The sequence below is a fragment of the Cydia splendana genome, chromosome 15 (genome assembly GCF_910591565.1).
Source record: "Cydia splendana chromosome 15, ilCydSple1.2, whole genome shotgun sequence".
In the NCBI taxonomy this organism is placed as follows: Eukaryota; Metazoa; Arthropoda; class Insecta; order Lepidoptera; family Tortricidae; genus Cydia; species Cydia splendana.
This window is the reverse complement of record NC_085974.1, coordinates 9,734,709-9,758,752: the sequence shown is the minus strand read 5'-3', so window position 1 is coordinate 9,758,752 and position 24,044 is coordinate 9,734,709. Positions and strand designations below refer to the sequence as shown.

The following is a 24,044-nucleotide window of genomic DNA, read 5'->3' as shown; positions in this document are numbered from 1 at the left end:
CTAAAACTTGTGCGATTGGGTTTGCGCGTAGCATAGGCTACTACTACATAGTAAATGATTAAATCTCGAAGGACGAAGACAGGATAATTTAAAACAAACTTGACTATAAATAATAGTCACATACGAGTAGGCGTTAATTACCATAACTACAAGTGCAACTCGACACATGTTAATGTAGGTAACACTAGCAGGTGTGTAGTGTCGGGTCAAAGTTGCAGTTTGTCTCACGACCCAAGGTGAGACCAAGGCGAACCAGTTTTGCCGGTGTTGCAGCTTACATTAGAAGTTATGCCTTTAGTTATGTATCATACACTCATACAGATCTGATGAACTCGCGAATTGATTATAATTAGATTTCATTTCAACGGTTAACTTTTAATTGTTATAGTTACTTTAACTATCCTAACCTAACCCTTAGTTAGGTTAGGTACCTACTTGCTCGCATTAGGTAGGTAGGTACGCAATATAAATGCTTTCTCCTATCCAGTTAATTTTACAAGCTTTTTATTAAGTAGGTATCTTTCTGTGGACTTTATACTTTTATGTCCTAAATATTTTTCAAAAATTAGGCAATTATTTTTATTTTATCGCAGTTATCGGATTAATCCGATTCCGATACCAATATCTGCATTAACCGATAAGTGCAAACATGAAATCAATATATTTGACATAAGTAAATGGATTACATTATTAGAATGCCGATCGATGAGTCGTACGTCTTCACCATTATTATATAATTGCCTTTGTTCTACATAACCTAGGTCAAACTACACACAGTAGGTTGAACAACTAGGTAGGTATAGTAGTACCGCATGGGAAATGCAGGGTAACATTAAAGTTTTAGGAATGCTTAATTGGAGCACGAAGTTCCACTTTGTAACCTACCCTAATAAATCGATCGATTTACAAGTATTACAACACAATTTTAAAAGTCCAACGAGTCAACCGAAATTACAACATTACGGTACAAGTGCGAAAAGTAGTTTCGCACGTGTATTGTAGAACGTTTTACAGTACATATTATATGGCCCTGTAAATTTTCGACATACGCACGTAATAGTTACCGCACTAGGGCGGTAAATTAGCACCATACCATATGTACTGTAAATATAATATGTTATATATATAGGTATATTATTATTTTTCCGTTTAATTAGCTTTCCTGTTGACGATAATCAAGGAAAATTGAGAAGAATTAAATTATAATTAGTATTTCTAGAATTAAAAAAACATTTTCAATAATTTTCTAGGATAAAAAGAAAATATCTCTTCGTATCTGTATGACCCAAAAGTACCTAATTAATTATAATTAGTACCGACTCATCCAATTAAGAAAGAGCAATTAGTGTGTAAATCATTATTTACTTTAAAACATTACTTTCCATATATGAATTAAAACTAACTAAACGTCTTAACGGCAAATATCTTTGGTGTTTAAATTCATTGTACCATTATCTAAATAGCTAATCAACACAATTACTTAATACTTAACAAACACATTCATTGTGGGCGGATTGTTTAAAATACTACCGCGGTTGTTTATCCTGTACGCTGTTTCCAGACAAAGCCTATTTGTTTTAGGCAGAAGTTTTATTTTACTTTTAAATAAACAGCCACTTACGCAATATGTTGCGAGACATTCCAGCTTCCTGGTTTTCTACTTCACCTGTCACAAACGGAGTCTGGTTTTTATTCTTCTTTGGTGATTTATTATTTTGGATTTCTTACTGTTGAGTAAATAATGAGATCAACAGTATGTGAATCTACAATAATAATTATACTTAATAAAGAGAATCTTAACCTTTTGAACGCCAAACGGCGCATCCATTTGCCGTGCCACTGACGCCACGGGGGTAAAATTTAGTTTTGTGAATAAATAATGCCAACCTAAAAGTGGGGTGTTTTTCAGTAGATTTTCATCAAAAAACGATCGACGTCAAATGCCACTTTGGCGTCGTTGTCACGATTTTGCGTTGACGTCAATTGCCGTCTGTGGCGTTCAAAAGGTTAAAATGAGTAGCAAAATCGATGGCTACAAAACGGCAACCTAGGCTACAAACAAACGACGACATAATTTAAAGTATAGCTTAATTGAGCTCAAAATTACACGTTTCTAACTTCGTGTAAATTACTATCAGAATCAACACAACATGTAAATTACTATGGAAAGTGCATTGCATCGATCATACGTCAAATGTAACAACATTTTCATTAAACGCTAACGGCACTTTAAGTTTAACTACTAGAAATTCTATTTAATCTTCTATTTCTATACGTAATTACCTATTTAATTATAACTACGTGACTCTGGAATGTATATTATTATCATTATAAAGTTTTTAACATTTATCTACGCGAACTGTGTTGAAAGCAGTAGATAATTGTTTAAATAAAACAGTTTATTTATATAGATACATCTAGAATCTAGCGCAGTTCCTCAAAGAGAATAAAATGTTTATAAATATAGCGAAGGCATTCGCTGCGGGAGATATTTTTGTTTACGCATTAGCGCGTGTTACTACTTCGGTTTGTATGCGGTTAGTATTATTTAGACATTCAGTTTGTCAATATAAACGATTCAATGTATTTCACTTATAATCTTTTTTATCCTTGTGTAAATATATAGCAGAGTTAATCGCCTTAATGGCTCACGGAGTCATGATGTGTTAAAAGTTTTAGATGATCGTGTTATGTTGTAGATTGTGTGTATATTTCTCCTTAGCTTTCATCTAGACTCGTATGTTGCGAGGGATTGGCCATTTATTGTTACGATCATGCCCTGCAAACTCGACAGAAAGCTAGTTAAAATTGTACAAGCTTTCTATTAATGTAACTGAGTACCTGTAGTTGAAGTAGGTAGGTAGGCATAGGTAGGTGTATCACTTTCAATACGTACACCACTTGACGGTGTGTTCTTAGGTATCTACAGAAAGTATGATCATTGCTGTCGTGTGGTGTGAGGTAGGTAATCCAACGTACATACACACATACATTCTTAGACGTACATTCTTATCGAGTCACCCTAAAATCATGGTATGCTTCAAATTTGGCTTGGCACCGACTTCAAACATATCAGTTGGTAACGCATATACTTAAAAACGGATAATATTTTATTTCATCCTTTTTGAAGTCGGTTTTCTTTTTTTTGTAAAAGTTTTTATAACCTATCTGTTTTAGACCTAAACCTATCAGATCACACTGAAAACAACACAATATCTATATGAACAAAAAATCATGTTTTCAACTTACGTAATATTTTGGTGGCCTGAATTTCCTTACAAAAATTTTGTTACGTCGTTTATACTGATTCAAAAAAATAGGAAACTATTGTATAAATCGAGCTTAGATACCCACCTTACAGCATAATATGATTCTTATTTCTTCCTAATTCGCGCATTGAGTTTTGGGTCATTGAGGTCATCGAACTTGTCAACAAAATGGCGAGAACCCTAGCACGTCTTATCTCACTGATCTGATGGTAACCGTACTGAAATCCGATCTCTCACCAAATAAGGTTATTTTTAACAGTTCTGTTCGAGCGCTATTTCAGATTCAAGTTCCCGGTAACCTGCATTGTAACGTGATTCTTGGAAATTGGGATTGAGTACTTATTTATTGTCAATTTGAACAGCACTATTTAACAATATGTTGCAGTAGTGAATAGCGATGAATTTTGTCGCATTGCGCTTGGCTGCATCAGACAGCAAGCAAATTCGACGCAGATTCGGCGACTAGTAGACTAATATATACTAGTACATATAACAGCCGAAATAATTAAATAATTATGTTTATAATAAATTTTCTGACATAGATAGTTGCTGTAAGGTACCTATATGTTATTTGAGGTCCATAGTCAACTAGGAACCCTTATAGTAAGGTGTATTCGGGTATTACCGAATGTCGGATAATTCCGAAATTTAGATGAAAATCACCCTTAATTCCATCATAATAAAAGTCTCTTTTCGGAATTATCCGACAGTTTTCGACATTCGGAATTACCCGAGTAAACCTTACTTACCTATTTTTAATTTTATAGCAGCTCGTGTCATCTTAAAATATAGAATGACAGAACATTGTATCTTGACCCTATTAGTTTAAATAACAATTATTAACGATACAAATATGATATTCTAACAGAGTTTCATTCATTTCTTAACATTCTCAGTTAGATGATTCATCTGTGTAATTTTAAATGGTAATTTTATGAACCCATAAAACTTGCAAAGGTGTTAACCGATGAATCAGTTCCTTCTTGCGAGTTACGAGACACATGTGACACCTTAGTCACTTATTCGCGTCATATTCCTTGACTAACGGCGAATACGACTAAACCTACTACTATGTATCATAGTAAACATTTTGCCCCACTTATTTTTTTCAATGACAAATTAAAACTAATTGTTCTTCAATTCAGCTCATTGATAGTTTGTATTGATATTGTATGTTGATTGGAAAAATCATACCTAAGCCATACCATAATTTTTCGAATATGATCATTATAGATAGAATTACCATACTTTACAATACACCTTTCACTACCCCAATTTTCCACGCTTAAATTCCGATTCAATTAATTTTTTACTTTTACTTAAATACCTTCTAATATTTGTATGGCGAAAGTTTCATCATACTCATTATTAATGTCATTACAAATAACGTAATCTGTTCTTAACTTAAATCGACTTGCATTTTCTGTAGGAAACAAGCTTGCAAGTTCGGAGCGTGTTTCATAAGCGAGCGGTCTCACATTTCGAGAGAGACTCCAATTCCAACTTCATTTAAACCATCGACAGACGAATACGCTTCATAATATTTGTTATGATGACAAATCGGGTCAGTGGCAGTAAACGGCATCGACACGCCTCACCATCGCCCCCGTCGTCGTTAATCCAATTCGCCTGCTGGTGGCAAATCACTCAAATCAGGTCATGTTTGAAGAAACGGCCGGGTCCACCAGCATTGGCTTTGCTGTTTGTGATGCCGAATTCGCACTAAATTTTCCCGTCCATGCGAGTTCAGTTTCGTGTTCGTGACAGTCAAAAATAATCAAATAAAGCTCTACTTTTTGGGTTTACGCTGCCTGCTGCTATGACAATAACGCTACATTATTTAAACTAAAATTATGGTAGTCTGTCCACTTAGAACATAACATTTTAAATAATTTTGTAGCTATAAGGTACCGTCTTTTGAATCATTTTTATCTATTCTCTACTATCGTATCATATTTGCTAATTTTGCTATAATAAAAAAAATGTTTATTTCGGACCAACATAATCCACAGGTGTGTTAGTAAAATGCATCTTAATAGCCTAAAGGTTAGTGTACACAAAGATCCTGATTTGCCTAATTTGCCAGACGTTAGCCATTCAGGCTAAATATAGTAGCAATCTCGGCAACCTTGTCTACCTGTTAGAGGTTAGACCGGAATCATTCATAAAACTCATCCTGATCCAGCCTCATCCACACGGTCAGCTATTAAGCCCTAGCGTTAGCCCAACATTAACTAAACGTTTTACTATAGGTATCGAGACTACATATGTTATCTTGAGTACAATTCTATCGCATGGGACCCTCGGGAAGCAAAATATACCATAATGGTCGAGCGCGTCCAACGTAAATTTGCTAGACATCTTTACAAAAGGTATTACGGATACTACCCATACTTATTTCCGTCATCCTTTGTATTGGGAATGGTAGGGTTAGAGTCTCTCGAGCTAAGGCGTAAGCAAACGCTTGCCTTACACTATTGTCTGCTTTTAAGAAATCGTATTGACAACCCATCCGTTCTGGAGCGTATGCGTATTTTTACCCCAGACAACTACATAGCTGCAGTAGGGCGTAGCGCACGTAGAGCCAGAAACCTTTTTGCATATCCAAATGTTCGCACCTATCACGGTTCAAACGCACCCACGTACCGAGCAATAGAATTACTAAATAACTTCATAGCTACAGTCCAAAACGCAGACATATTCGCAGACAAGTGGCCGTCCCTACAACGTAGTATCAGGATTTTTTTAAACTCTACCTATGTTATTTAATATCAGATTCTTTTTTTTATCTCTATGTAACTTAGTAATACATAATATGTATGTTCAATTATAAAGATAAGTGTGTAATACAATAAGTGTACCTACTAATTTTATGATACTGACTGATACTGACAACATATATGTACCTAATTAACAGTATAAGTGCCTTGGCTTGAGCTGTAAACTTATACATAGTGTTTGAATAAAGAATAAAGAATAATAAAGAATAAAGAATCTCTGCCAGTAGTGGCAGTACATAATTTATCGAGACAGATTTAGGTGCTATTTATTTTGTCCGAATCCGAACCTATCGCAACATCACAAGCATCTTTGCACCTTACATTACTGATTGAAGAAATAAAAACCGGAAATGCTACTCAATATTAAAGAGGCTAATTTATTACCAATGTTTTTTTTTTACTGCATAGTTAACGTTATGCGTTAATTTATTCGTGTTTACAGTTTACATCATTATATAAACACCATGAGCTTCAACAAGTTTCTTGCCAGCACGTAGCGAACTAAACACTCTCAAATATTCATATAATGAGCTAAGTGAAATTAGATACCTAATGTTATCTAATATATTTTTTAATTCAAATTCAAGATCGTAATATTCGTAATACACAATTTTATTATAATTTAGGTTTTTAAGTTGGTCGCATAAATTTCTGGAGCTATACGAAAAGGTCACACGAATTATAGCACCAAATTAGAAACCCAAACGAACAAAGCTCGTTCGTTATTCAACTTTATTTTATATTCTGTACCCGCAGGAAAACCTTTTGGTTTTTTTTATTGTTATTTAGTCCAGTTTCATCATCAGGGATCGACCGACCGGCGGCGGCGGCGGGAGATACGATATGGCGTCTACATCCTCCCCGGTAGCACGTAGATACCGATACTTGTGTGTGTGTGTATACTATAACATAACTGGTACCTAGTTATAGTACCTTTTACGAGTATGTTTCGCTATAGATAAATAAAAAAATAGCTTCGCATCTTACGCAGCTTAGCAAATCGGTACCTATCACTCAAAACCGAGAATGAAAGTACCGATGTTAATATCATATTGGTGGGGGTCATTTATACCCGTTAACCTTTAATGCAGAAATACTTGTTGAGCTATAAAGCACAGTTGTATGGAATTGCATTGCACGCTTACTTGGCACTGTATATAATATAATGTCATGTACCTATATTGTTTGTCACATATTGGATTCCGCGGGTTCCTAGTGTTACGTTACGTGGCTACATAATCCCATTGCGTACTGATTGCAAACTAATCGAACTTTATTAAAAAAGACTAGGAGCATACTTAGAATGGATCGTTTAAAAACTTTAAAAGATAAATTCGCCTGTGCTTTGTAAGCGTTTGGAAAACGCCCCTGGAAAGTGTCACTGTCAACGCGTGTGGCTGTTTACTACCATCGCTTTTGAAGAAATTACCGTTACGAACCAGCACAGTCACCTGCAATAATATGTTACTCTTCGAAGGCCGCAAAAATATGTGACACGCTCTTATGGCTCTACAAATAAGATCGTGTCAGATATTTTTGCCGCCTTCGTTGTGTAACATATATTATTATTGCAGGTGACTATATAAGTGTGATCCCCGATCACGATCACACATTTAGTTATGTTACGTTACGGATATCAAGGCCTCTCTACTAGTATTAGGCGACTTATGCGACGCGACACGCGACTGCTCAAGTGCTCAGAGTCGGTGGGAATAACAATCCGGTGCAGTATTGCCGCTGCATTTTGCAACACTGACACAATACGTCTGCGAATGCCTGCGAAACGGAGCGCTTTCCCAACCAACATGCTTATTGTTTCCTATTTATGAACCTTGGCTGGGTTTTTTACAAACTTGGAAACTGAAATGGCGTGGCGGCTAGATTTAATTAAGCTATTAAATTGTTTTTCGATTCCGGCCACTGTAACAATGACCGCAAGTGTATTACTCAATTTTGAGGAAGCTCAGAATAAATTCAATTGTTATAACAGGAAATAATGGATCATTGTGGCGTAAAGTCCTGGTTTTGATGTTTAATAGATGTTAATTTTATGTTAGAGGCAATGCGCAAAGCATTAATTGTTTGTATTTAATAATAATGTTGTACACGACTCCCTGACACTCAGGACTAGACGATAGCGAAAAACCACAGATATAGGAATGAAGTAGTATTATATGCTCTGAGCGAAAAACGTTACAAATCCCCAACACCCGCCTCTAAACGTGAGCCCAACCTATGTATAATGTATGTACCTAAGGGCTTTGACATAACGTATATAATTAATATAATAGATAGTGAGATTAACATACCATAAAGTTGCGTTGGGATGGGATAGCTTTCGGTCTTTTCGACAATCGCAAATATACTTATATATTTATGGTCAAATGTATGTAGGTATATCGTATTAGGCATGGTTTATGTATTTATTTATTTAAAAGTTGAAATTATCAAGGGATCACTAACAAATAATGCCTGCATTTAGTTTGGACTTTTTAGCTATATGCTTTAATAAATTAAAATTTACTTGTCTAAAATCCTGAGAAACGAATGTATCATGGTTACTATCGATGACGCTATTTTATGAATGACATTTCTTGTTTACCCGATATACAGTGCGATACGAGGTAGCCAATCTTATCGAATAGGAAGCCGTTAGTTACGTAGCTTAGGCCATTGTATCGTATCGACGAATTCTGCGTACCTGTGGCTTATCAATACTTGTAAATATGACATATATTTTCACTATCAAAATAATACATTAATGGTAATATTATTGTAATCGGACGCAGGATATTACAAAATATAGTGATATAATAATTAAATTACACGCTATATCATCGATTCGATGGAGATGTCAACTGTTGGGTCGCTTCCGCCCAGTAGTGGAATTCGAATTCGAAATTCACGAATTGTTCTTGCTTTGACATCACTCGCAGTGCATCTCGCTCGTACTCAATATGTTCAGTGGCGGATTTGCCCTAAGGCCCAGTAGGCCCGGGCCTAGGGCGGCAAAAAATTAGGGGCGGCAAATTGCGACAAAAAATTCGCTGATGATAACAAGAAATAACTTAAAATGTACTCAATATGATGGGTGCTGCGAAAAGGGCGGCTATAGGGCCTGGGGCCTAGGGCGCCAAAACTACAAATCCGCCACTGAAGATAGTCAAAATAAGATCAATTCGTAAAGTCCGAATGCCCAATTTGAGCGGAATTGATAATTTACCCACAAACAAATGGAGCGTTTCGATCAATTTAACGCCGACCGCGTATGGATGATTGAATGATTGTGGCTATAAGCGAAGTGCGAAAGTAAGGTCAACAGAATACGGCGGCATTGTGTCTAGACTTTTGCCAATTTAATTCGTGGCCTTTACTCGTATTTGTGCCCTATTGTATAATACTGCAGCTCTTTAGTTATTAAAACGTGGCTTATTCAGTTTACTTTAAAACTGCTTAGTAGCAGGAGATCTAAGGTCCACCACCTTGCATTTTGGAGACAAAGCAAACCGCTTGGAACAGGTGTTCCTGGGGGTGATCTGAGCTGATTAAGCCCGGTTGCCAAGAGGTTCCCCCCAGCTGGTGGGCAGGGGAGGGGGGGAAATAGTGCCTCCGGCGCGCCTCACTCTAAGCTTTATATCTGCATACATCTCGCAACTATATCAAATTTGGTGTCTTTTTCGTGTAATTCGAGGATGAAAAATTCATTTCTGTGACTAAATGTTCACTCACCCATACAAAAAATTCGAAAAACTCAAAATTCAAAAAAAATCTTTTAATTTTTTTTTCGTAAATCCTCTAAAAAATTTAAACTATGAGGATTTTCTCTAGAAAAAAAATACCTGTGAATAGCCCAGTTATCCTACTATACAGAATAGTAAACTTGTCAAACATTTTTTTTCATAACTCTGTTAAAAAAAAAAGTTTTGTGTCGCGCGGCGTACCTGCATTGTAAGAGCGGTATGCAGCGTTTAGGATTTTTAAGTATGTTTAGATGATTTCTGATAAGTTGTTATTCTTCTGGTTGTAGATTACATTAATAAATTACTTCTGGACGTGATATATATACAAATATAAATTAAATATATAAATAAAGATGTTGGGAAAACTTTCGCCAACAGAGTTAAGTATTACCCGACACAATAAAAAATATTGAAAGTGACCTGACATTCTACTCCGAATTAAAAAAATGGCTGACTAGAAATGCATTTTATGACATGTCAGAATATAATAATTATGATTTAATCGTAACTTAATTTAATATTTTATTTATTTGAATTGTATTGATAATTTTTATATTGTTTTATTTTATTTTAATGAATTGTAATTTAATTGAAATTGACCTAATTAATTAATAACCCTTTTGACATGTAAAGTTTGTAATTTTATGAATAAATGAATATGAATATGAATATTATAAATGTGATAAAATTAACATTATTATTTGTATGTCTTTTCCATATCTCGGGACCATGGGGTCCCGGACCTTTGGGAGGCGTACGTGGGGCCGAAGCCAACAGCGCAGAGGCCCTTTAAGGCACTTTAATCTAAAAGCAAGGAATACATGTGGTGGATACTATCCCCGAACGCACAATGTGATACATCCGGAGATGGTCCCCGCCAGGTGCAAAGACTATTGCAGTGCAGCACTTTTGTGCTGCGATGGGAACTAAGGTCATGGGCTATAGATTTGAAAGTTGGATGGACTGGATAATGGGCTATGGGAGAGACTAGCGGACATCTGCCGTGACAATCAGTCTCAAAATTGTAAATGACAGGTGGTTGGTGACTCGCCAACTCATTGAGTGGGCCCCGCAATGGCCGCACGCACAGTGCGACAACAGGGCAACACTTTGGAGTGGCTGTGAGGTTGTCGAGAGGTGAGTCTGCGGTAGCCAGATGCCGGTAATCCGTTCAGCAGGCCGCCGGCGTTATGACATTTTACACTTCCAACCTGGAGCATAGGTCCCGCTTTTGCTTCTCCATTCTGGCCGGCCAATCAAGGCAAGCACAGAGGCGAGGGCCAGATGACAGGGCCCTCTGGAATAGGGGTCCGCGGTGTCGCCACTCACCGTCAGCTCGCCACAAGCTGCCCCCGCGGGACATTATTATTATACTGTGGTGTTGTGGGCCTTTGAGTGTCGCATTGACCAGCATTGATCTATTGTGACGGCCCTTTAAGTTCATTACTAATGCCCGTTGCATCCAGAAAGTTCCAATTTCTTTGGGCCGTAATGTTTTGTACCTCATAGGGTTGCACTACGTGTCGCCTTAGGTAGGTACTTCTTGTTGACATTAGTAGTCCACAAGAACAGAGAATGTGCATTGCAGTCTCCTCTGACTCCTGACAGAACCTGCATGTTGCATCTTGTTTCTTCCCAATTTGAAACATATGTTTGTTCAACTTGCAATGTCCAGTCAGCATTCTGGTCACCGCGCAGGTTTTGTGCCTTTTGAGTCTTAAAAGCTCCTTAGCAGTTTTGCTGTTGAACCCTTTGATCAGAGCTTTCGAGTGTTCTTGTCCTTTAACGAACTTCCACCAATCGATTGCTCTCGTTTTTTCTAAGTTGCTGAGCAGAGAATATGCATCTCGTTTTGTGCTTCCACAGAAGGGTTCTGGGCCGACCAGGGGTGTGTCTGCGCCCTTTCTAGCAAGTTCGTCCGCTTCTTAGTTTCCGTTAATGTCGGAGTGCCCTGGTACCCATCTAAGTGTAACTTTGTTGGAGTAAGCCAGTGCATATAGGTTTGTTTTACAGTTCTGGACTAGTTTTGAGTTTGACTCAAGGGATTCTAGTGCCAGCGGAGCAGCCTGGCCACAGAACACCGCCTCTAGAAACCTAATATTGGCCATTTTGTTCCCGACGCAAATCACCAAACTGTGAGGTGCGGGAGGGGTGCTCACGGCGTTGCGATTGGTCGTTTTAAACATGGCGCGCTGACACGTGTAAATGTAGGGATGGGACATGTTCATTACAGGTAGTGGGTACTGCTACCAGTGACATCGAAATTTATTGTGGTAAAATTGTTACCAATTTAGTATACTTAGAGTAAACTTACTTAATAATTATACTTATTGATTAATTTAATATTTCATTAAGTAATTTAACAATGTACCTGAAATTTTTACTTAACATATTAGGGCATTTCTGTTTAAAGTACCCAGAACTTGAATTTTAAAGTTTAGAATTTTTATATTATTTCCACTCAGAATCGCAATCTCTTTCGATACGAGAAAAAAGTGTCGCCAAAATCTCATACAATTATTTTCTTTTGTCCGTTTTATTAAGGTCATAGAAGGTTGTATTGAAAACACATTCAAATGGACCAATAACATATGCCTATTACAAATCAACTCCGAGTTCTCTCGCACTTCTTTGAAGTTCATCATCAGGTCCATCTCGTGACATGAGACCTAACTGCTCACCTAGAGAATTCTAAAAAACCCATACAACATATGTCTATCACAAACCAACACCGAGTTCCCACGCACTTCTTAGAAGTTCATCATCAGGTCCATCTCGTGACATGAGACCTAACTGCTCACCTAGAGGATTCTAAAAAACCCATACAACATATGTCTATCACAAACCAACACCGAGTTCCCTCGCACTTCTTTGGAGTTCTGAAAAACCATCATCGTCACATCACTAGTCGAAAGGAAAAGGGATAGCGCATTGCATTTTCAAGTTGACGAAAAGGGACGGACATACTTCGCCTCTGCTTACTGACCAGTATTAAATGAACCCCGCGGACAAGAAACATTATTCAATGAAATAATGAATTTCGCTTTCCTGTGGGATGTTATTCCATCTGTTTTGTAAGTAGAAGTCTTAGATGACTTGCCACACCATTTTACGCTGCAATATCCCATGATTTCCCAATGAATTCAATAGTTAACGATTTATTTTCTTAGACTCGTGCACACTGCTAACAGGTCGTAACCTTGGGCGCAACTGATCGGAGCGGCGCGCGAACAATCTTATATTTGACCTATACACCATACGGGCGGTGACCGCGAGTCGTCCTATAAGCTCGGTCTATAGGGGTTGGTCTGTGAGCCTGGCTCTCTGAGTTGATGTAGATATGCTGGTGTCTTAGGTTTCTATCCAGGTTGATCTCCGCACATTTGTTGATGGCGAAGACTTCTGCCTGGAAGATTGAGGCCAGTGTGCCCATGCTGACGCTAGCTCTGAGCTTAGATCTCTCACCATAGATCCCACATCCTACATCATTGCCTTTCTTGGAACCATCTGTATACCAGATGTGGCTTCCCTCTTCGACGTACATTTGGTTGTTGACCCATTTGTCTCTAGGAGGTATATCTACTGTGTACAGTTTGGTGAGATGACATTTGGTGTGCGTGTCATCAGTGGGCATGCTAGGGGTTCTATTCGCGAAAACCCAGGCCTTTAGATTGGTTAATGCCTGAGAGCGCCATTTTTGCCTGTTTAGCGTGTATATTCTGTAGACGCACTGCTTGGCCTCCTTTTGCACCTGCAAGTGGAGTGGTATAATGTCCAGCAGTGCATCTAGGGCCGCTCCCGGTGTCGAGGAGTAGGCGCCTGTTACTGTTAAACAAGCCGTGCGTTGCAGGCTGTTTAGAGTATCTATTGCTGTCTTTTGGCTGGTTTTGTTACACCAGACTGCGGAGGCGTAGGTGACAATTGGCCTCACTACCGCTGTGTATAACCACATAGCAATTTGGGTCTTAAGGGGCATCTTGCTTGCCATTCGACAGCATGACCACATGGCCATTTTCGCTTTTTGTATAATGTTTCTCAGGTGAGGGTTCCAAGTCAACTTTTGGTCGAAGGTGACCCCTAGATACTTGACCTCTGCCGAGAACGGTATTATTTGTCCATTAAGTCTTGGTTTTGTGAGTTTATCGAGCTTCCGTTTCCTTGTGAATGGTTAAATGGCTATTACAGTCTTGCTCGGATTAATGGACAAGTCATTTTCTCTACACCATTTGAATATTGTGTTTAGAGCACCTTGCATTAGGTTGGATATTGTGTTGAGGCAAGGGCCTTTGACGATGACTACAAGGTCGTCGGCATATCCTTGTGTATCAAAGTCTTGGCCTGACATGATTGTAAGAAGTTGGTCCACTGCTAGGGTCCATAATAGTGGGGATAAAATGCCTCCTTGTAGGCACCCTTTAGTGGTATAAAATTCATGCTCTATATATAGTATTGATGGTCAGAGTGGCTACTCTGTTCGAGAGCATGCTATGTACCCATCTGGTGGTTTCGTCTACTCCCTCTAATTTCATACCATTGAGTATGGTCTTTGTGCGTATTGTCGAAAGCACCTTCAACATCAAGGAACGCACATAGAGCGGTTTGCTTTTCCTCTAGGGTTTTCTGCACCTTGTCAACCTGGTTGAAAATTATTTCGGCGACACGGCGGTTTTCAGTTGTGTCGCATGTTCCGGTGTAGGATTTGGTCTATGTTTGGGGACAGATTATAGCCCCTCAGCAACAGCCACCATGCCCTGCTGACTGGGGCTGGTCCAAACAACATGGTTATTGGGAGCCCATATGGACAAGCCTACCTGCGGCGGCTGCTGCTTGTTTAGATCTTAATCGTTGCCGCTGCAAAACAAAATGCGTAAGGAGGTGCAACTGCGTTAAAAAAACCTAAAATGCACAGTCCCATGGGCATGTAATGGCAATTACGAACAATATATATCTTATTTTAACCCGCATTTTTTGTCAAACATCTCCTATGTTAATTTTATCACATTTATAATACTTAACTCTATTAGCGAAAGTTTTTCCAACATCTTTATTTATATATTTAATTTATATATGTATATATATATCACGTCCAGAAGTCATTTATTAATGTAATCTACCACCAGAAGAATAACAACTTATCAGAAATCATCTAAACATACTTAAAAATCCTAAACGTTGCATACCGCTCTTACAATGCAGGTACGCCGCGCGACACAAAACATTTTTTTTTAACAGAGTTATGAAAAAAAATGTTTGACAAGTTTACTATTCTGTATAGTAGGATAACTGGGCTATTCACAGGTATTTTTTTTCTAGAGCAAATCCTCATAGTATACATTTTGTAGAGAATTTTGGAAAAAAAAAATCTAAAGATTTTTTTCGAATTTTGTGTTTTTCGAATTTTTTGTATGGGTGAGTGAAAATTTAATCACAGAAATGAATTCTAAATCCTCGAATTATACGAAAATGACACCAAACTTGATATATTTGCGAGATGTATGCAGATATTAAGCTTAGAGTGAGGCGCACCGGAGGCACTTTTCTCCCCCCTCCCCTGCCCACCTGCTGGGGGGAACCTCTTGGCAACCGGGCTTAATCAGCTCAGGTCACCCCCAGGAACACCTGTTCCAAGCGGTTTGCTTTGTCTCCAAAATGCAAGGTCCCCTTAGAAAACGGGACCTTAGATCTCCTGCTATAGGTATACATTATTTATGTATGAAAATCGTAAACCCACTTAGTGTAGTGGTTCTAGTTCAGTGCATAGTAAATCCTTGTAACAAAAAATGGAGGCAAAATAATTTAGTACATTTATAGGTAAGTACGTAATAAAAACAAGATGGTTAAAAGTATATTTGCTTGAGGTCACGTTGAGAGTAAGAAAAAGTAGTAGGTATTGTTTGCTTGACGACGGCCGGGCCGTTTAAAATCTCCATATACCTACTTATTTACCATACCTACATCTTTTTACCTGCATGTTTTAATTCATTATCATAATTCATAATACGATAGAATATTGCATGGCGATACTAAGTAAAGTTAAATAATTAATCAATTATCATTTGTATTCGCCTAGCGACGCCATACTAGTGCAAATAGACCATATCACCTTTGTAAGTAATGTGTTATATTAGGTGATTCAAAAGCTATCTGTTATTTATTGGTAAACGAAAAATAATAGACCTACGTCCACTGATAACGAAATGTACAAGTTGACCGATAGCAGTGAATCATTGTTGAGTCTCGCTCGACGCATTTTTACCGCAAACAAAGCGTCCTATAGGACATTTGTTATGATTAAGTTGAATGACTAATTTCAGAGTTGTTGTAAATGTCATTAAGGCGGTGAATGGTGATACATACACCAAGTTAATGACGTCAGGAAGTAGGCATAACCATGGCATAACATTATTTTATAGTACTCCGTCTTAGGAAACAATAAACTTGTCCGTCTGTATTTTCCGCTAGAAAGGAAGAGTGGCGAACGATTCTGAAATGGTACCTATTCAGAGTTAAGGCATTTTTCGTAAATTATGTAATATTGTATAAATAATAAAAAAGTTGAATATAAAAGTAACCTTAATTCATACAAAGCATATAAATCATATAGGTCCTACCTACACATTTAATACACGCCTGCAAACAGTTTATGTACCTACCTATTTCTCCGTTAGGTACATATATATTGTTAACAGTGGCGTAAATAATACAATATGTAGTAGGTATAGCAAAGCGGGCAAAATGCCACGGGTCCCTATCCCGATAGGGGCGCAATTTGACCTAGAGGCCGTGAGTATAAGCCTCTGTTGCCCCAATTGCAATGAATAAAATAGAAACATCCCAATAATATAGGTATGTTGTGATTGTTGTGACAATATTCGATTGATCGCTTATTTATGATAATCATGAATCAAAGCTCGAATTAAAATACTTACCTACTTATAACATAACTCACGCGTATTGGTGTCATTGGTGTCGATATGGTGGCGGAAGTATTTGAGCATGGAATTACGTCATACTTCCGTTTTAAATATTTGTATATACTTATATATAGGTAACTAAACGGTTTAATTTAACACATAAGAAGAGAGTTCCTAATCCTACACAAACATGATTTAAAAATGAGTAATTAGGACCTACCTGGTTAATTTGTTCAATATTAAAATCCTCGCATCAGTATATTTAACTGTGTATTGCATAATTATTATATATTTTTATTAAGTATATCTTTTCTATTTAAATAAAGTTTAAGTTTAGTCTTTTTTACTTTACATAAATATTATATGTATACTGAGTATAAGTAAATAGATATATAAGAACGAAAGCTTTGTTTGTTATTTTTTAATATCCAAAGAAAGGAAGTCTATCAGAAGAATTTGAATAATGTTCTCCATCAAGTCCGCCATTTGTAAATTTTTCTTTATTTGTGCAATAAAATTTAAATAAATAAATAAGTGCATCGTTAACGTAACATTGTAGTGAGAGTTGTATAAATGTGGTAATCTTATTAAATTTAATGACACTAATGTTACAGTGATGACAGAGTTTATTTCTGCTTCACCGCGAAACAATGAAATACTTACATACCTATAGGTACTAGGTACTTATAATGTGGAAGATAAACTAAAATGCCAACTACAACATGCAATGCCGAGCCCCGTAGAGGCCGACTCCGTGAAAGGATTTGCCGTGAAGTTCGCAACCGTGAGAATCCTGGATGGCAATAAGTTGGCTAATGAAAGTCAGTCAATTATTTATTCTCAGCTCAGCTCGTAAACAAAATAAGCCGCGTGAGTAAGCATGCTATTCATTCATTTTAGTCTCCCACGATGAGCGACATTTTGACTTACGCTGGTATTAAAATAAAATGACTAGCTAGAAATGTATAGGTTGATTGGATGTAACAGTACCACCGTATAGTTCTTTGCACCCCTGAAGTTGAGTGGAATTTAATATATAGGTATCTACGTAGGCATAAAACGCTGACAGCTTGACTAAGCACTAACTAGGAACTATTTTTTAGGATCCTAGCTAGGATGCTAGGTAAGATGGTTGAATTAAGTAAAGTGTGTAAGTTAAGTTTTTAAGCCACATTTTTGTCAAGCTCGAGTTCTGATGATGGGATCCATGAGGAATCGAGGGAACTCCTCAAATCTTAAAGGCATGCGTGTAGAGATTTTTGTATTTTTATCAGAAAATGAAGCATTTATCATTAAAAACTGTCGCATTTGATGAAGTGGAACTGCTGATGATGATCAGAACAGAACTCTTCAACGACGCATCGCATAGTACGAGTTTGGCGATTTCGATCTCGACTTGGTCTGGGACTGGGGCTGGGACTCGGACCCGGATCCAAACTCGGGCCCGGAGACCCGGACTTGGACTCGGACCCGGACCTAGAATCAAACCCGGAGTCGGACCTGGACCTGGATCCGGGCTCTTATCTGAACCTGAACCCGGACCTGGGCTTGGACCAGAAACTAGACCTGGACCTCGACCTGGACCTGGTCCTGGTTCTGGACCCGGACTCGGACCTTGACCCGGTTCGGTTGAGAAGTCGGTTTTTTTTCTATTAAAGATTATTACTTAATCTTTCCTTCCTTTAGGTTCTGTACCTATAGATAGAATTAATCACGCCAAAAAAATGTCTCCAAGCAAGTGTATATGTCGGCGGCCGATCGTAAGATCAGGCATATCGTGAAATTCCTAGGCATATCGTGAAACGTGAAAATCTTTGACTCCTTCCCTGAGTCGACGGAGCCCCGCTACGCTGGGCAGTTTGCCCTTCGGGCATCTGAAGCAACCTAACGAACCTATCCTACCTATCTATTGAGTTAATGTGACTATCGTCAAAACATTACACAGGAACATTACGATCTGCCTGATCGTATGATCGGCCTACGACATATACAACTAGATTCTGCTGAGCACAAATTAATTAATTAAAATTTAATGACGAGTTTAGTTTTTAAGAGCGCTCTTACAAGAAAAGTCGAAATAACGCAAAATTGATGATACTAGTCGACGAAATTCAGGACTTTGTGCTCATTATTAGAAATAATGAGTACTTGTTCCAGTAAAAGCGTCTTCTTATCTTTTTAAATATCGTTGTAAATATTAGAAAAAGGACTTATTAAATTAGTAATGATTTTTTTTCTGATGGTCGTTTCCGAAAAACCCCGTGAAGCACTGAATGGCAAGCTCTTATTTGGAAATGTTGAGAAGTTTACTCTGCTAAACCTGGCTACTTTCTATTACTAATACCCTGTACTTTAGGCATATCAAACGATATTTTTCCTACACACCTTTGAGAAAGAGAAAATCAAAGTAAAACGAACTCAATTTTCTCTCCGAAACAAGTGTCAATTCCTACGAAAATCTACTTAACATCGAAGTCATTTTCATACTCAAGCAATCTGCAACGTTTGCTTATACTGTTGGTATACATTAGTGTTTATGAAATTCTACTATAATTTTTTGGCAATTTTTTGAAAACTACTCTATATTACCGATGACGCGCGCTGCGCCAGCTCAGTGCCGCGGCAGAGCTTGTAGAGGCAGGACGTGTGTCGGTCGGCTCCGCACATTTTCAACGGCGACAACGAGATTTTTTATCATTGTGTGCGGCGGGCGCCGTGTAAAACGCTATACTGTGTGCGTGTAAACCGCAACGAGAGACTTTGATCCTAGCACTGTTTTTATAGTATTATAATTTATAATGGTACACTTTAATAAACTACCGGACAGGATTAAAAATATTTGAAACGACCTGACATTCTATATGTATTAATTTTGACTCAAGATAGTACTCAGGGTCTGATGATGGAGCCGGAAGGTGGTCACCGGTACCAATCAACCATGCAACTAAACCACTTCGTGTTTAGGCTCGTTTTATTCATCTCAACAAGATCTTTGACACAAGATAGTACTCATGGTCTGATGATGGAGCCGGAAGTTGGTCACCGGTACCAATCAACCATGCAACTAAACCACTTCGTGTTTGGGCTCGTTTGATTCGTCTCAACAAGATCTTTGACACAAGATAGTACTCAGGGTCTGATGATGGAGCCGGAAGGTGGTCACCGGTACCAATCAACCATGCAACTAAACCACTTCGTGTTTAGGCTTGTTTTATTCATCTCAACAAGATCTTTGACACAAGATAGTACTCAGGGTCTGATGATAGAGCCGGAAGGTGGTCACCGGTACCAATCAACCATGCAACTAAACCACTTCGTGTTTGGGCTCGTTTGATTCGCCTCAACAAGATCTTTGACACAAGATAGTACTCAAGGTCTAATGATGGAGCCGGAATGTGGTCACCGGTACCAATCAACCATGCAACTAAACCACTTCGTGTTTGGGCTCGTTTGATTCGTCTCAACAAGATCTTTGACACAAGATAGTACTCAGGGTCTGATGATGGAGCCGGAAAGTGGTCACCGGTACCAATCAACCATGCAACTAAACCACTTCGTGCTTGGGCTCGTTCGATTCGTCGCAACAAGATCTTTGACAAAAGTTAGTACTCAGAGTCTGATGATGGAGCTGGACTGTGGCCATGGGTACCAGTCTACCATGTAACTGAACCACTTCGTGTTTGGGCTCGTTTGATTCGTCGCAACAAGATCTTTGACACAAGATACTACTCAGGGTCTGATGATGGAGCTCGAAGGTGGCGATGGGTACCAGTCTATCACGTAACTGAACCACTTCGTGTTTGGGCTACGTGTTTGGGCTTCGTGTTTGGGCATCGTGTTTGGGCTTCGTGTTTGGTGTATCACCTAGTGTCAAAGATCTTGTTGAGACGAATCAAACGAGCCTAAACACGATGTGGTTTAGTTGCATGGTTGATTGGTAATGGTGACCACCTTCCAGCTCCATCATCAGACCCTGAGTACTGTCTTGTGTCAAAGATCTTGTTGAGACGAATCAAACGAGCCCAAACACGAAGTTGTTTAGTTACACGATAGACTGGTACCCGTGGCCACCTTCCAGCTCCATCATCAGACCCTGTGTATCTTCAGTGTCAAAGATGTTGTTGAGACGAATCAAACGAGCCCAAACACGAAGTGGTTTAGTTACATGATAGACTGATACCCGTGGCCACCTTCCAGCTCCATCATCAGACCTGTGTATCTTCAGTGTCAAAGATCTTGTTGAGACGAATCAAACGAGCCTAATCATGTTACTACATGGTTGATTGGTATCCGTGACCACCTTAATCATCATCATTATCATCAGATCCTCAATACTAGTTCGTTTTTAAACCCTCGTTGATACAAACTTTACAACCTATATAGGTACCAAATGCGAAACATGTAAATAAGCGAGTACCTATAATTTATTTCGAGTAATACTTATACCTTCATAAGTACGAGTATGGGGCTATTCATAAATTACGTCGTTTCAAATGGAAGGAGGGGGGGGGGGGGGGGGTCTGGACATCGGATGATGGTAGTATGACGTAGGAGGAAACAGAGTCATCCGAAGCATGATTTTTGGATGATTTGAGGGGTGGGGGGGTCAAAAATCGTCAAAAATAGATGAAAAATTAATTTATGAACACTGCACACACTTACATTTGCACTGCATTTAGTATTTTCGTACTTACCAAATAACAGTTTTAGGACTTTAAAAGTTAAGCACAGTTAGTGTTGTTATGGTTGATTTCAATATGCTTCGCGAAGGATCAAGAATGTTTAATCCATCATTGTAGTGCGAGTGTGGTAGAAGGGATCGGCATACTGAGCTCGCACGGCCTGCCGCAGCGCGTAAAATACCTAAACTCGCTCAACGCCGAAATGTAATAGCGCTCTTAAGGACAAGTGGGTTTTAAGTACGGTTCTTCCATAGGCCTACTTACATTTAACCAACGATCGCAGGTATCTTCCTCGTTACCTCCTTATCGTTCATAAGCATGCAATGCAATAGCATCGTGGTAAACAAGCTAAAGATACTGCTTTGTATCTCAGACTGTGCTATAAAATAAAGTAGCTGACTAACGAGAAATGCTTTATCGAGAAGTGCATTAACTTGTATACAAATAAAAAACAACTTGAAATTGCGGAATTGTGAAAATGATGAGGTACTTAGGTATTATTTTCAAATTATTTAAAAGCTTATTAAAAAAAGGCTTGGTATTATATGATCATTAAAATGCATAGGTACTCTATTACATACTTTAACAGAAAATGTTAACGTGTAAGATACTAAAAAAAAACGGACTACATTAAACTTGGAATCTCTTTCACTTTGGAAGGTCTGTAGCTAATTAAAATTCCTTAGTACCTACAATACTTATGTAAAAAGTAAAACAGTAAGTATGTGAACTAAGAAAAATGCAAATCGAGCCGGTCAGGACAACAAAACACTTACTTGTTGAAGGTCAACTCGTATTGTTTTATTTCTTTCCTGGAGAACTCGTGAAATTCCGTGTAGACATTGACGAATCTGTACTTGGGTTTGATTTCGAGTCCCTCCTCGAGTTTTTCGTTGATTTCTTGTCTCCGGGAGAGGATGCCGCTAAGTTCGTCGGTTGCCGCCATCGCGTGATATAGCGTGCGTGTTGATCGCGGGGTCGTGAGGCTGCGCTCTCTTGGGAGGCCGTGCTCGCACTGGGCCGGCTGCGGCGTATCTGTGCTCGCGAGCGCCCTCCGCGGCCGCGGGGGACGCTTCGCGCCACTCGAGCCCTAGATTTTAGCAACTACGTCATACGGTGGGCTGAAAATTGAACTTCATAGATTAGTACATTTTCTTGAAATATCTTTCATTGGATGTTATTATATCGCAAAATGCTACTTAGTTTTTTGGTTGGGGAAATATGTATATTTTTTAATGTAGGTATGGAGCATAAGGGGAAAATCAAATTGGGTTCTTTTTGAAAATAAAATCAGATCAGAATGCCTGCCATTATTACAACTAATTCGTTAATATTCGTTAATTGATATGTTAAAAAATACTGACTGACGCCATGCGACATTCCCATGGGATCTTTAAAAAAATGTGGACATTATCGGGGGCGAATAAGTAATTAAGTAATAACATGGAAAGTTAAACAAAATTAACAAAAATTATATTATTTATGATTGAGTTTAAACCTATCCTATACTTAAGTACTTATTACGATACATCTTTGTTCCTCCATTAATTAGGTACATCACACGTTTAGGGGGGAGAGGGAGTCAAGAAATGAGACATGTTGTGACAGGGGGAGGGGGAGTTACAAACTTCACAAAGTTTGTGATGTCACTTTAACTTATTGAAATTATTTAATTCGCATTACAGTTAAATAACAAGTTTTTGTAACGATAATCATTTTGATTTGTTTAATTTTCTTTCCTAATCGGTTTTGGGTGATAAAATTACTAATTTTTCTTTTATTTAAATACTTAATTAGATTTACCGATTTAGTTGAAAATTTTAAAAAAAAATGTGACGACACACTAGGGTCCAGGGGTTTGCCACATGTGACCAAGTGTGACAATGAGGGGGGGAGGGGTAAACAAACTTAGAAACTCGTGTGATGTAATTAATGGATGACTCCCTACCTCTAGGCACATAGCTTAATTTGTACAATATTTTTTTTGACCTTGAGCTTGCCTCTCTATGTTCAAAATAGGTTTCTATCGTAAAAATTGTGGTGAACAGACGCAATTTTGCCTGGCTTGAAAAACTGTTAGTTCTAGAGTACTATTATTTATTTTGTGGTTCTAGCAAAAAGTTCTCTATCTAATGAGCTGTAGGTACAGATGGTTGAGATAAATCAGAATAGTGTGCTGACAACTTTTCTTTTCGCTTCAACCCTATGGTCTATGGTGAGTGAACAGAGTATCATTGAAATTCATTGAATTAATTGCATATCTTTTAAAAAAATAGGGGTCTTCGGAAAATTACAAAACAATAAAATTTGAACCGTGATTAAAAATAGGTATGGAAAAATCACGAATTATTTAAAAAAAAATGGATTACCCGCTTTAAAAGGGAGGAGACTTCCTTTTGCTTCTCCGCTTATTGTAACTGACCTATAAGTAAAACCAACTGCAAAAGTGCGTGGCCACTTTTTGAATGAATTCCATCCATAATGTGTCCATGCACCTTTGCAGTTATACTATTATATACATGGCAGGTCTCGACATGCTCCCGGCCGGGTTGTTTACGTGAAAAAGAGGCATTAGATCCTGTAGCTGCCCTTTCTTTTCCTTCATATGAGGACGAAGAAAAAAATTGCGACTATACTCTGTATCTTTAGGTACTGAAAT

At 38.2% G+C, this 24,044-nt stretch overlaps 1 protein-coding gene across 1 annotated transcript in view; it reads right to left on the bottom strand.

The window, feature by feature from the left end:
* The window catches only part of LOC134797582 (EF-hand domain-containing protein D2 homolog), a 41,269-nt gene extending 18,849 nt beyond the window's left edge, over nucleotides 1–22,420 (bottom strand). The window contains exon 1 of the mRNA XM_063769865.1: nucleotides 22,162–22,420. Coding sequence (XP_063625935.1) covers nucleotides 22,162–22,331 — 170 coding nt within the window. The 5' untranslated portion in view covers nucleotides 22,332–22,420. The remainder of the gene's footprint in view (nucleotides 1–22,161) is intronic.
* Between the last annotated feature and the right edge of the window lie 1,624 nt (nucleotides 22,421–24,044).